We start from the raw sequence: 13,814 nt of genomic DNA, 5'->3' as shown, positions 1-13,814 counted from the left end.
TTTGGAAAAGTGACTATGTGACGAGGACGACGCGGCCAGCATCTATAACCCCCGTACCCTCTTTAACAAGCTTGTCCTCATGCGTGCTTCAAGCCGGCTTTAGTTACGATGCTCCGAAAACCATATCTGAACAGTTGTTTTCGAGTGTTGATGCACCCACCCCCCGAGCACCGCGCTACTCTATGACACCACAGTGTTTGCACACTTTCCGTACCTTTATTCACTACCCTTTCCATCGTTCAGGACGCGGTTGAAGCAATGACGGTGTGGCCTTGCTGCGATTGCCCTTCTAGACGGATGCACTTCGCGTCCGGCTGCGCACGACAGTGACCCGGTGGCACTGGCAGTTCTCCATGAGACACCGGGCTGCGTCGCGCCCAGACCTCTCGTTATTAGAATGGACGCCGACTCGCACCAGCGGATGTGGGACTCGAAAGGACGACCCAGCCGAGACGGAACCGCCCAGCACGATCGGCTCAACGACACGCCCTTGCTATGTGCAGGCGATGGCGGTGCTTCGGCATGGCACAGCGCGGGCGGGGCCGCGTGGGCGTTGTCGTGACGCCCGACCACCTCATCTGCGGAAGGGACACCGTCCCCACGGCACCGAGGGGACCGCTGCGTGATCGAGCCTGCTGCCCGCCTCGCGGAGGGGATGCGACCCGGTGCCGGCCGCCACGCCTTGCGCCCAATCCTGCACGCATCACGAAGCCGACTGGCAACCGTGCCCCGCAGCTGTCACTCGCGGTCGGCACAGAGTGGCACACCCAGGCAAGCCATGCAGGGACCAGCAGCGCACACGCGTTATGGGCGTAAAGGGCGCGGGGCGGTGCAGGCGGATCAGCAGCAAGGCGCGCTGGTGCAGAACATGCGGCGTCTCCTGCGGCCGGCCGAGTGGGCTGGGGTAGCGCGGGCGCTGGGAGCACGACGGGCGCGCCCCGGGTCACACCACCGGGCCCGCCACACCCCAGGGGGAGGAACCCCCACGGGATGCCGCGGCGGAGGCAGGCGAGGTGTGGCCGCGTGTGTGCATGCCAGCGGACTGGTGCTTGGCAGGATTGCATGTTGAAGAGCAAAAGTGACACAGTGGAAAAGATGTTTTGGCTCCCCTGATACCGGGGTCTCGCTCACCGCGGTATGAGGGCTGAGTACCTCACCCCGTGGGGCGGTCAGGGCGATGCATCGCCGCTAACGTCAGTGGTCAGGTCCTGGGCGGCGTTGCGTCGGAGAGACCTGCAACAGTGGACCCGCTTGTGCCGTCCACATGACGGGCAGAGTGCGGACCTGACTCGAATGCACCCCACCCTTCCCTCGCCGTCTATTGGTGTGGAACGCCTGCGTGTCACCCCGAGGGATGCACCAGGCGACGACCGGCACCGCAGGAGCATCTGTGAGGCGGTCTGCGGAGCAGGTGGGTGGGTGGGTGGAGTTTGAGGCAGGGGCTGTGCTTGCATCGCCGAGTCGGCGTATTACAGCAATGTGCGTGTCGACCGCTGCTCCGCACCCCGAGGCGGGTGTGGGACAGGCTGGGTCTAGCGCGGAGCGGAGCACCTCTTCTCTGAGAGAGTGGTCACCCTCCGAGAAAAACGGTTTCTCTCCTGGGCATCTGTAGTTAGACCCACGTGCGAACTCGCTGGCCTCTTTTTTTTGTGTGTGTTGCCTCCTGAATTCCATGGCGGGCAGGAAGTGAAGCCACTCTTTGCGGACATTGAATCGGGAGGTAGTCTTTCCGTGTTTGGCTCTGGAGCGGATGTACATTTCCTGATGTTCATTTGTTTTGTACTGCGCGCAAGACGCACAACGATAAAAAAAGATCAGACACACACAAAGTGCCGAGGATCCCCATCTTTCTTTCCGGAGAGCTGCACTGGGGGAGGGGGGAGTACTTCGGCTAGGTTGTAACCGAAGTCTATGGTGGTGTTGAAGATGGCCCCAGTGAGATAATGTTGCGTTTCTTCGCCGTTGCCCCTTGCGGTGTGAACTCCTACGGCGAGCACACCGTGTATATGAGAGGCTAAGTGGATCCCGGTGGACTGCGTGAAGGGTTCCACTTGCATTCTGTGCCTTCCGCGAGGTGCAAAGATGCGAAGCTGCGCTTAGCTGCAACGGAGGGTAGGTACTACGAGGTAACTCTCATCGGGGAAGAGAACCGCTTCAAGGACTCGTTCATCTTTGCTAGAGGTGCACTTAGCATCGTGCTGAGCGGCCTCGAAAAGAAACTCAGTGACCCGGAGCTACAGGCTGTGTGCCTTATTTCCAACGGCGCGCTGCCAATGGGCCTAGGCGTGAGCGCCTCCGAGTCGTGTGACGCAGGTCTGCTGAACGCCATCCGCTCCTTCGGTCTCGGCCCCTACAAGGCGTGCCCGTCTAAGCAGGCAAGCCACTATCTGGAATCGCACTGTAGCAATCGGGCTGACAAGGTGAGGCACACAAAAGAGGCGCTGTTCACTGAGACCAAGTACTGCGGAGTGAACATTGACATCATTGGCGAGTTCCAGTGCGTGCACGCTATCAAGGGAAAGTTTATGGCGCCTGACTACGACATCCTCACCTTCAAAAAGCACAAGGTTGGCAACATTACCGGTCCCGGTGCATGTCTCCTGCTCATCAACTTGGTGAGGCACCAGCTGACCACCTTTGACCACGGCAACGACCACAACACAATCCGCATCGATATTGAGGGCGCTGAACAGGCGGTTTGCAAGGCGAGGCTAAGTGGCAAATCTTTGAAATACTGTCACATTGCCTGTTACCTCGCGAAACTCACAACGGACGACCCTGTCAAGTTCATGGCTGAGTTTAAGTCGGTTATTACGCAGTTCCAGCACAAGCGCGGCGTCTTCAACGCGGCCGAGCAGGTGCGCGCCATCAAGCTCACTGGTCTGTCGGAGCCGAGCTGCCCGCTGTCCCAGCCTTAGCGTGACGCCATGCGCATGCCCACCCCTGAGCTCAACCTCCCCAGGAGTCACTAAGGCGGAGGGGGACTGCTGGCGGTTGCCTGATGGCCGGCGTTGGTAGCTACATCTTTCTGCTGCTGAGGCGCAGCGCCGTAGACCGCATTGTCAAGAATGTGCTGACTGACTTCAATACAAAGTTTGACCTCACCTCTGAGGCGTACTTGGCTTGAGCTGTGTGATGGCGCCATTGTGGTGTCCTTGTGGAAGAGCGTCACATCCTTCCTGCGGAGAGGCAGACGACGGAGAACAAGAGAGAGAAGTGATGCGTTTGACGTCAAGGAGCGCATGCGTGGCGGAAGTCCGCTCAGCGCCTTTTATGTTTTTTTTTTTTGTTGTTGGGTGCGGAGCCGATGGAGTTTCGAGGCTGCTGTCGTCAAGCTGTTTGCTCTTGGGAAGCACTGTCCCCCCTCCCTCCGCCGTAGTGCGTGGGTAGCCCTATTTCTTTGTATGAGCGAGCCTCTCTCTCTGGCTTATGGCCAGCCAACCCTCTGCCCTTGTCAGCGGCGCACTACCTCTCTGTATTTTGTTTCGCTTGCTGTGTGTGTGTGTATTTTTTTTTTCTATTCGTTCAGTATGAGTGGACAGGTGGGTTTGATCTCAGTCATGCACCCTTTTGTGTTCCGTTTTCTTTTTTTTACTCCTTCCCCCCTCCCCTCTCCCCTCTCCCCTCTCCCTCTCACCTCACGAGAGCACAGACAAATTGTCTGTATGTGTGTGTGTGTGTGTGGGTCTCTCTCTCTCTCTAACACATTTTTTCTTTCACTATTGGTGTGACATTCCACCCTTCTCTATCGACAGACAACGTTGCACACGAGCGAGCCGATGCGGAAAGCAGCGAAAACATAGAAATACACACAACAAAGAAGACAAGGGAAACAACGGAGCAATTACAGCGTGCGCCAGTGGCCGACACGCAACCGTGAGCGCACGCATCAGCAGAGCAACAAGGAGTGAAATGACGGCAAAACTTGTGCGTGCGTGCGTCTGATCTCTCCGGTTGCCTTTCGTCGTTTTGTCAACGCCATTTTTCTTTTTTTTGTTGTTGTTCACGTATTGGCATTTTTTTTTCCCCGTTTACGTTTGTGCTCGTGCTACTATTGGGGATTCTTTTTTTTTGTTTTCCCAATTGTCTACTTCCCTTCCCCTTTCTCCCCGCTCAAACCTGTCGCTCATACATGATTAGTTGCGCGATAAACACCTGGTCATTTTCATCCCCTGTTCCTGCTTCCCTTTCTTCTAGAAGGCGCAAGAGAGGAGGGAGTGTGTCACCAGAAGCTGCACTGGCCACGTAGGCAATGCTGGAGAAACAGCCAAGGGAGATGGAAAAGTTGAAAGGGATTGAGAGGAGCAATGGCTGGCGTGTACGCGTGTGGCCGGTTCCTTCTACAGCTCTGTCGACCTCCCTTTCCCTCCCTCTCATGCCCCTTTGGCTTTCTTTTGCGCTCGATCTGCCCTTTAAAACCTGAAGTTCTTTTTTCTTCTCTGGCTTCTTTGCTTTGATGTTCGTGACAACAGAAAAGGTGCTGATGATGAGGAGGTGCCTTCTGCACAGGTACGATCACCGAAGGAGACCCACTCTTAAACAATTCATTAAAAGTACTTCACCTTTTCATTTTACAGCTGCAAATTTCTTAAGCAATCACACAGACGCGCAGAAAAGTGTTGCTTTTTTTTTCAGTGAGGCGGCTCCTACCACCACTTTTTTCTCTCGCTCTCGCTCTCTCTCTGACCGGCGCGTCCTCTCCCATCCCCCCGCTGTCTTTCACCTTTTCCTTCTTTCTCTTTTCCGTGTTTGGGTGTCCGCATCACCTCTCACTCCATTGCGTTTTGCTTTTTTTGTTTGTTTTTATTGTTGATATGGACTAGCAGGGGTTTCTGTTTGCCGCAGGATGTGCATGAACCCGTCCATGTGTGCTTTGTGAGCTAGTCCCCTCGCTCTCTCCACCCCTCCCCCCTCCCCCCAAAAAAGAGAGAAACAGTAGTCTCGCACGCAACACGCAGCCAAAAGCAATCGCAGATAAACACACTGATCCAAGGACGACACCAACGACCTTCAATGTCCCCTGCGTGCTGGTTAGTGTGGTTAATATCATTGGCGCTTTTTCTTTCCTCATCTGCTCACTTGCAGTCGGTCTGCAGCTCGCTCAGGTGAAGGCGAAGACCAGCTTGAGTTTGCATACAAAAAATTCAAACGCGCATGGTGGTGTTGGTTGTGGTAGTCACATGATGAACCTGCTGAAGAATTGGTGAGGGGCGCGTGATGGGAGGTGAATGGGGTGGTTGATGAGTTTGTAGGAAGCGACATGAAGCTTTAAAAAATCTTCAATATATGCAGTCCAAAGGATGGAAACAGTCAAGCACCGTGCCCATCAGTATTTTGTGCTCCGTGACGTGATGGGAGACTTAGAGGGCGGCGCATGCGCTTTATCCTCTTATCCTTCTCACGATTCAACAACGGTCAGAGTAGTAAAGAGGAAGCGAACAAAGCACAGAACAGCAGTAACGGAAGACTCAGGCGGTGTTTCAGTGGTACACAACTGCCACTTGGGAGACTCTCAACCAGTGCAGGGGAATGGAGTTAGTTGGCGTTCTGTGTTGAGCGCGCGATATGATTTCTCCCAAGCATCGCCAAGAACATGCTAGTGATCAATGCTAAAGCGTTGGACAACTTCCTTGCTCGCGCGCGGATTACAGAATGTTTGTCATAGGCGTGTGCGCACCTACGGGGGAGTTCTTTGTGCAGCCTGTCGTGAAACCACTCTGCATGCTGCTTGAGTTCTCTTTCTGCTACCTCCCTGTCGCTTCTTCTGGATGCTCAAACATATTTTCAATGCTGGCTGCTTCTTTTCATTCCATCTTGGGGGTTGTTCTTACTCGATGCAGCACCCAAGTCCCCACTAGCAGCAGCAGCAGCAGCTTATTTGTTCTTTTTTCCCTTCTGAGCACCAGAGAATAGTACGCAGATACAGGGACTTGCTGTTCTCATTTTGGCAGAAAGCACATCAGCAACACACGCGTAGATACGTGCATCGGAAAACTGCTGCACGACTACGGGCTCTCTCACACCAAGGACTCACAGACCACCCCCCTTCACACTCGCACCCATCTAGGTGCGCATAGTCGCGGTGAGGTAGCGCAGCATCGTTGAGTTCTTGTCCTTCCCCTGCCTTTCACTCTCTCGGCCGCCTAGATCTCTCCCTAGGCGTACTTGAGCAACCCGTTCAACTCTGGTTCCTCACTCCCCCTAATTCTTCTTCTAGCCGTGTCTACCACTCTCCAGCACGTTTGCCACCCTGCACCGAAGAAACACCACCAGATACCCATTTCTTTGCTTCTCTCCACCTTTGAATCCCCATCCTTTGTATCTTGCTGCGACTGTGCATACGCAGTGTGTGTAGCTCACTAAACTACTTGGGGGGGGGGGGGGGCAGCCTTTAAATACAGAGAAAAGGAAGGGGTTTTGTACATACACGTGCAGGGCCTGTGTGTGTGCGCGCTTTCAACTCCGTGTTCGCGTGGCGGATCGACGCATTAATCAAGCAGCGACAGCAACGGTGCGGGCTGGAGGGACGCCTGTCTGGTGCGGTTTTTATTTTTTTTTCTTAGCTCGTTTTACTGTACTGTTTTCTTCATTTCTGCGCTTTATGCGCTTGCTTCATCTGCTACCGTAGCGTGCTAGAGCAATGACGGAGTACCTCAACGACTTGGCATCGGCCAAGCCGGGGGAGTCGATGCCACCCGTCAACCTGGGGCCGTACGACAACCCGCTGCTGTGGAATAAGCTGGATCCCTTCGGTGCTGATCGTGGTCACCAGCGTCGTCCAATGACAGTGTCACGTGACTTCATGGAGCTGAACCAGGTACCCATCGTCTATCGTGATCACTGCGTGCACCGCTGGATTCCGTTCAACCGTTGTATGCGGAACTTAAAGCCTGTGACGTGGGGTACGGTGAACTGCCACGAGTTCGAAGAGTCGTGGATGGTATGCAGGGCGCACGAGACTTACCGCCTGCAGCTCTTAAAAAGCAAGTTCATGGAGCTGACGAAGGACTACACAGCAGAGGACAAGAAGTTCTTCCCTAGCATCCTGTATCTTGGCATTCCGTACTACATGCCGTCCTTCTACTGGAATCTGGCAGCATCACAGCGACTTAGCGGGTGGGATGAGAAGGACCCTGCGAACCCAGTCATGTGGCGGGAGCCGAACCGCTCCCTCATGCGCTCCGAGTTCTCGCCAACCAACTGGGAGAAGGGTACCATGACTAGCGCCTATGGCCACAAGCTCATTCCGGATGAGATTGTGTATGACATGGTGCCAGGATTTCCTCTGCCAGAGGAGAAGCGTCCCCAGGCCGCTTAACCGTGGGCCGCAGGCGACGAGGACAAGAAGGTGTGCAAGCGTGCTACAGGCCGACGCACGTCCTGACGCTGGTGCCGTGCAAACCTCCGCTTCTATTGCTCTCCTTTTTCTCCCACGTGATGTGGCAGCTTTGCCGCTTTGCAATTTTTTTTTTTAGCGTCTTTCGTTTCGCTGCTGCGCCTGCTTTTTTTTGTTGTTGATCGTCTTGTTCATGTGTGCTGTGGTGCGCCTTTGTGTGTTTTTGTATACTCTCCTCGTAGCACTCTCACTCGAGTAGGATGCGTTGTTTTTCTTTTTTCGTCTTTGGTCAGCGCATAGGTGGCACCGTTTCTCTCCCTTCGTACTGACTGTGAACTCCCAGTGTAATCTTCATCTCGTATTGCCTGTGTGTATTGGATCCAACCACTTGCACATCAGAAAAGTACCCCGAAGCAACTATCGGAGGACACAGCACAATAAAGGGAGGTGAGGAGCTCGAAGGGGTGGGGATGTGGCGCCAGCACCACAGTGCGGCCGCTTTCAGTGCTGCTTGCCCATGGATGACTCATCATGTTCCGTCAGGAAGGTGGCTGTTGACCAAAGAAACGGGGAGAGCTGCCATTGTCTCACCCCGTCCCTCTTTTTCCACTCTTGCCCTTTCGCTTCCTCGCTAGCCACCTCTACAGTCGGCAGCGTCGATGTATGCTCTTTAGACGATCGATGACGCGTAGAAAACATTCTGCATGGCCGGTGCTGACGCTATTCGGTGCGCGCAAAAGCTCCACTTCTTTCCCGTTCCTCCCACGATTTTTTCCTTGATAGTCCACCTCTTACATTCCTACATCACCTCCTCTCCTCCCTACCTCCTTTTTCCTCTCGCTTGCTTTGTGCGGAACGAGAGTTTCATCACGGTAGCGGACGGTAGTCGCACACCAGTTTCGCTTCTCCCTCACGGGAGCTGGTGCACTCCATTCACCATCACGCGGCTTTGCCTTCGCAGTTCTTCTTTTGATTTTCCGCCGGCGGGGAGGGGGGAATCGCTGAGTGTATGTGCATGCACAAGTATCCTGGCTGCCCTGCACCTTTGTAGCTCTTTCTCCCTTCGCCTCACGTTTCCTTTCACGTCGTGCGGGTGTCACACAGGGTCTCCTACTTTTTTCCTCAGGGGAGGAGAATTTGAGTGTCAACGAGGCGAAGCAGCAGCATTGCCTCAAACACGCACCTCTGCGTACCACGGTCTTCCTGCCTCAAGTGAGGGACCGCCAAAGCGAGTTTTTTTTTGTTGTGCCTCTCGCGCTCAATTGGCACGCATCGCTTGCTGTCGTGCGTGTATGGGTGTGTGCGGAGGTGCGTCTACATGCATGTTTGTGCTGCTGCGGTTAATAGTGCGTTTCTTCGCACACTTCTTCTCCTTTTCCCATGCGTGGCCCTACTTGTCCTTATATCTTCTTTTTTTTGTGGCGGACTCATGTAATTCCCCGATGCCATTACTGGTCAGCAGAGGAGGCAACGAATGAAACCGCGAAGAGTGACAACACCAGCGTTGGCGGCGCTCTACTGGTCACCGGTAGCCGCGAGCTGTGCAGGAAGTGCTGCTCTCAAGTGGCGGGCAGCGCGCCAAGTTTGCCGCAATCCTAATGAGCCCTTCCCGCCACTGCGCCGCACCTACGTATCGGCAAGCCCTGCGTTCATTGCCCGCCGCAAGGCACGCTTGTCGTATTGGGGTCACGGGCGTCCGAGAGCTGCGGCGCTGTCGCGTCCGTTTGCACCCCCGCGTGTGTCTCCACCGCATGAGTCGCTCGAGGAAGTGCTGCGCACCTCCGGGCCACCCTCCTTCTCCACAGCAGTAGCGTCGATGGCCACACGACTACGGCGTAATCACATCATCGGTGCCTGCCCGCGCCTTTTTGCCGAAGAAATGTGTAGCCTCGTGTCGGCCGTCTCCGCAGCAGTTGCGTCCTCGCCAAAGGAGCTCCACGCGTGGACATTAGCACTGCTAAGTGAGCTGCAGGATGCTGCCAACTCCGGAGCGGCGCCACCGTCTCTTGCAACGCCGGTGGAGGTGGCAGCTGAGGCGTCTCGCTGGAGGAGCTACATGCATCCTTTCGCAAGACTCCTATGCAGCACACTTCACATCAGTGCTCCGATAGATAATTCAATGCTATTGCCGTCGGCTTCGTTCACCGACGGCAAATGGGAAGAGGCGCTTCTCGATTATGTTCGCCAGCTTGCTTCGTGGCCGGACGCCGAGGCGGCAGAGACAGTCACGCAGTTGATGAAGTCTCTGGTGCAGAACTGCGCGCGGAGGAAGAGCTCCTTTCCTGCTGTGTTGCTTCCTAAAATGGAAGTGGTGGTGCGGCGCGTGGTTGAGGCGTCGTCACCAGCGCTGCTGTCTGCGGTGGTGCAGGCATGTCAAGTGCGCACACGTCGCATGGGTAGTATGCTGTGCGACGTCGGGGCGGAGCTCACGAGTGCAGGTCCTTCCCTCTACTCATCAGAAGCGGAGGAGGACTTGCATGGCTGCTGTCGGTGGCATCCTTTCATGAGCGATAAGGCGATCAAGGTGTGCCTAGAGCGGATGGTGCAGGTACTTACCACCTTCCCGAGTGAGAGACGCAAGGGTAAGGCAGGCGGTGTGTCTATTATTACTCCTGTGACACGCCTTCAGATTCAGCAGTGCTGTCTGTGTCAAATTCCGCGCCACATGGACGACCATACTCGGCACGAATGCGCCATGCTCGCCATGAAAGCCCTTAAGCAAGCACCCTTTACGGTGCTGCTGGCTGCTTACCAATACTTCCGCGATGAGCGACTTGTCTCGGTGATGGTGGCTGAGCGCTTCCTTGCGCACTGTGGCGTATGCGTTACCCACGTCACCCAGCGAGGTGTCTCGCTGCCGACGTACCTCTCACCAGAGGCAACCAAGGCAGCGGCCGAGGCCCTTCTGCACGCGCGTAGCAAAGTGCTGAACACCGGCCGTGACTCGCAGCAGTCGGAGGCAACGATATCGTACGCCATTGCCACGCTGAACGCACTCGGATTCCCGGATGTTGTGCGCTCTTTCTACAGCCCGGCCATGTCGACGATCATGGCTACGCCAGCCTTTACACTCTGCGAGACGCCGCACTCCGTCATGTCGCAGGTGTTGCTGCGTAACGTATCTGGGGCCGTGGTCGCGCTGGAGGTCCTCGGTACCTCCCGTCCAGAAGGGTGGCTATCGGTGCCACCTGCCGTCACGGAGTCCATGGTAGCTGTGAGTCGGTTGGTGGGGCAGGAGGGCAGCGCTGCTGACATGGACGGATTATACAAAGCCCTTGTCGGGTTTCACAATGCGGGCTTATTTATCAGCTACTACGTGGAGTGCGTGCTGGCTGGCTTGTGCGATCGCATACGCGATATCGAGAGACGGCAGCCGCATGCATGGAAAGACGTGAGCAAGGTGTCTCGTGCGCCTCCTCACGAGATACTGGAGGGCGTCATCCCGGTCTTCCGCGCGACCTTGCGCTATGTCGGTGACGAGCTCAACACGGATGTAATTCTCGAGCTTCTCGAAACAGCGCTCCAGCTGAGTGTGTATGCCGTGCCACTGACAGCTGCTCTCGTCTCTGCACTCCGCGCGAGTATGGGGATGAGTCTTTCTCTGCAGGAGCTGCTCTGCCGGGTGGACCCCTCAACGCATAACGCACCGTTTCTCTACTACTACATTCTGTGCTATGCCAGAGACTTCGGCTCACCTTCCACGTTTGATCATCTCGCCGCCCTCTGGCACGTTGATGGCGACGCCATTTGGAATCGCGCGGCCCACCTTTCTCCCCCGTGTCGGCTGTGGAAGTGTGCCACTTGTGGCCGATTGAACAGCGATCGCTACAACTACTGCGTGTGCTCAGCGTTACGGTACAGCCATGTGTTGTGCGGCGCCTGCGGCTACGCGCAGGACGAACGACTGCGCCAGTGTTGTAGCTGTGGTCAGACGCTGCTGAACAAGGCGTCGTTGGCCGGGGCGGTAGTCCGCAAAACATGGGTGTGTCGAGACTGCGGGGCCCGCAATCCAGCAAGGCAGACGCTGCTGTGCTTCCGGTGTGGACAACCTACAGGACCGTGCATCCAGCAGCACTCCGTCATAGCAGCAGCCGAATCTCAGGGCTCGACGGCGTCCGCATCAGCGTCGCCCGGGTGCTGCTTCTGTGGTGATTGCAACAACGACGAGGTATGCGATGCTGCGTCGTCTGCAACGCAGAGGACGGCCACGTACGCGGAGGCCGTCGGTGTCTGTCACGAGTGTGGCCGCTTCAAAATGGACCATGCCGCGCGGAGCAGCTTCGTGTGGGTTTGCCCGGGTTGCCATCAGCGGCGTAGCTCGCTGGAGCGCTTTTGCCCCTCATGCCCGCAGGTAGAATGTCTCCCGCGGGCTATATGCCGAGAACCAGTGTACGCGCCACGCGTGTGCCGTCACTGCGGTCACGAGGAAGCAAACCCGTTCACGGTAGTTTGCCGGGGTTGCAGCAGCGCCGCAGATCCTTTCGTTCACCGCAGCAACCTCGCAGAAGCCACGTTGTTGCCGGTGCAAGAGGCCGCTACTGACGGTCATTCGGGCCCCATGTCCGCCCAGGGGGTGCCGAACCAGCGGCAGCCCCAAGTCTACCACTGGTGTTTTCACTGTCACCACATGCAGCCATGGGACGACACCGTACCGCTCCACCAGCAGCACTGCAGGGAGTGCGCGGCCGACTGTGAAGAGAAAGGCCGGTGCTCGTTGCCTTTGCGCGTCTGTGGCGGCTGTGGCGCGACCTTGCCGACTCGCTATGCGGGTAGCGCCGTCTGTCCATACTGTGCCACTTACTTGCAGCTGGCGCCGCAGCCGCAAAGGTGCGACGATGGTAGTGCACCACGGTACTGGACTGCTGTAACGCTCCTTCACACATGCGAAGTGCTTGACGAATGCTGCGCCAGAGAATCGCTGCTCACGGAAGGTTTGACTCAAGCAACGCCGACAGCACTTGTATCGACTAGATCAAAGACTTCGGCACCCGATGGCAGCCCCGCTCCCGGCTCCGCAGCGACCGCAGTCGACGCCAGTGCTCGTGCATGTTTTCAGAGGCGCCCGGCTATTGAGAAGGCGCTGTCCTGCTTGCGGCGCGAGTGGTGCAACATTGACAGTGCTACTTGGCTGTCCATACGGATAGACGTCGTCACCCTGCTAGGGCAAATCGTCAGCAGGCTGTGTCCATGCCTATCCACATCCCTCACGGCGCGCCGCCTCTCTGCCCTCCTGAAGAGCATCCTCACGCACGTCGACGGTGTGTGCGGGGTTGCGGTGGCAGGTTCTGGAGACACCTCCAGCTGCAGCGTGCAGGGCTACTTCACTCCTGCCGAGGTATGCCATGAGTGTCTCGGTACCCATTCACCTGATCTGTGCCCTTTTCTGGAAGGCGGTGGCTTGTGGACTTGTGAGGAGTGTGGATCCTCGCACAACAACATTGACCTGTGCCGCTATGTGTGTAGCAACTGTCTTGCCTTGCGACCGGTGGTACAGGACCTGCTCATCTCAGCCTGCTGGGAGTGTCCCACGTGCTATCGGGCTAATCTCCAGTTCGAGCGCTACTGTATGCACTGCGGTGCTCAGCGAGCGGCGTGGTGTGCAGCGATGCTTCCTCGCTGGGATTCAGCTGGCGACGTAGCTGTTTATGGCGGTGTCCAGTCGCCCGCTGCCGCCGGCACTGGGGAGCCCGGCGACCAGGGTGAGACAACACACCAAGCCAACCGACTGGCAGCAAGGAAGCGGGGTAGAAACGTACAGGGGCATCGTACAGGGTTGCTGAATTTGGAAAGCACTGCGCAAGCCCTATCGCAGAGCTTCTCCTCTGCGCTGTCCTATGATGAATCAAATGCTGCCCCGCTGGACTCCCTCGCCGCCAGCCCTGCTAGTGCTACTTCACCAGTCTGTGGCGACGAGATTCCCTTCAACCCCGCAAAGTGTCCTCTGTGCGGGCTCGTCTACATCGAAGCACGATGCCCGCTCTGCCTCAATCACATTCCTGCCGTCGCCAACGCTAAGGGAACGGTGTGCGAGGTACAGGACCGCTACGCCTTCATTCAACCAAGCGGCACCACCCGTCCGCAGGATCGCATCTTTGTGGATGAGGCCCTGCTAAAGGCAAATACACTGAGAGAGGGGCTACTTGTGCACTACACGGCAGAGCTTGACCAGCGAGGTAGGATGGAGGCGAGGTTCCTGCGGTGCTGAATCTGCCCCCGCAGCATGACTGTCAACGAGAGCGGTGTGCTGCAAGGATAACTGGCTAAGACGCGGAACAATCAGCAATGCCGAAAAGCACGAACATTTCTTTTGTGTGTACTCATTTGCGAAGGCTTTCTCCACGTCCACACACGCAAGAAGGACCCGAGAAAACGGGAATGGTGAGGGAGCGCAGGGGAGAAGGAAGCAGGCAGCTTCATGGTGTGTCTCTGTCCGCCACATGTGCTTGTGCATGGGCAGGTTGCATCTCACGCACGGCAT

At 56.6% G+C, this 13,814-nt stretch overlaps 3 protein-coding genes across 3 annotated transcripts; all 3 read left to right on the top strand.

Annotated features, from left to right (window-relative positions):
- Window positions 1-2,273: 2,273 nt before the first annotated feature.
- On the top strand, window positions 2,274-2,918 carry LBRM_34_3650 (galactokinase; the record flags this gene model as incomplete). The annotated part of the gene is made up of 1 exon (XM_003723185.1): window positions 2,274-2,918. The coding sequence occupies one exon, from the start codon at window positions 2,274-2,276 to the stop codon at window positions 2,916-2,918; it is 645 nt and encodes a 214-aa protein (XP_003723233.1).
- A 3,722-nt stretch (window positions 2,919-6,640) lies between these two features.
- Window positions 6,641-7,318, top strand: LBRM_34_3640 (conserved hypothetical protein; the record flags this gene model as incomplete). Its single annotated transcript, XM_001568418.1, has 1 exon — window positions 6,641-7,318. The coding sequence occupies one exon, from the start codon at window positions 6,641-6,643 to the stop codon at window positions 7,316-7,318; it is 678 nt and encodes a 225-aa protein (XP_001568468.1).
- Window positions 7,319-9,215: 1,897 nt separating this feature from the next.
- On the top strand, window positions 9,216-13,541 carry LBRM_34_3630 (conserved hypothetical protein; the record flags this gene model as incomplete). Its single annotated transcript, XM_001568417.1, has 1 exon — window positions 9,216-13,541. The coding sequence occupies one exon, from the start codon at window positions 9,216-9,218 to the stop codon at window positions 13,539-13,541; it is 4,326 nt and encodes a 1,441-aa protein (XP_001568467.1).
- Window positions 13,542-13,814: the final 273 nt, after the last annotated feature.

The sequence above is a fragment of the Leishmania braziliensis genome, chromosome 35 (genome assembly GCF_000002845.2).
Source record: "Leishmania braziliensis MHOM/BR/75/M2904 complete genome, chromosome 35".
Taxonomy (NCBI): Eukaryota; Euglenozoa; class Kinetoplastea; order Trypanosomatida; family Trypanosomatidae; genus Leishmania; species Leishmania braziliensis.
The sequence above is the reverse complement of the archived record's forward strand: the minus strand, read 5'-3'. Positions and strand labels throughout refer to the sequence as shown.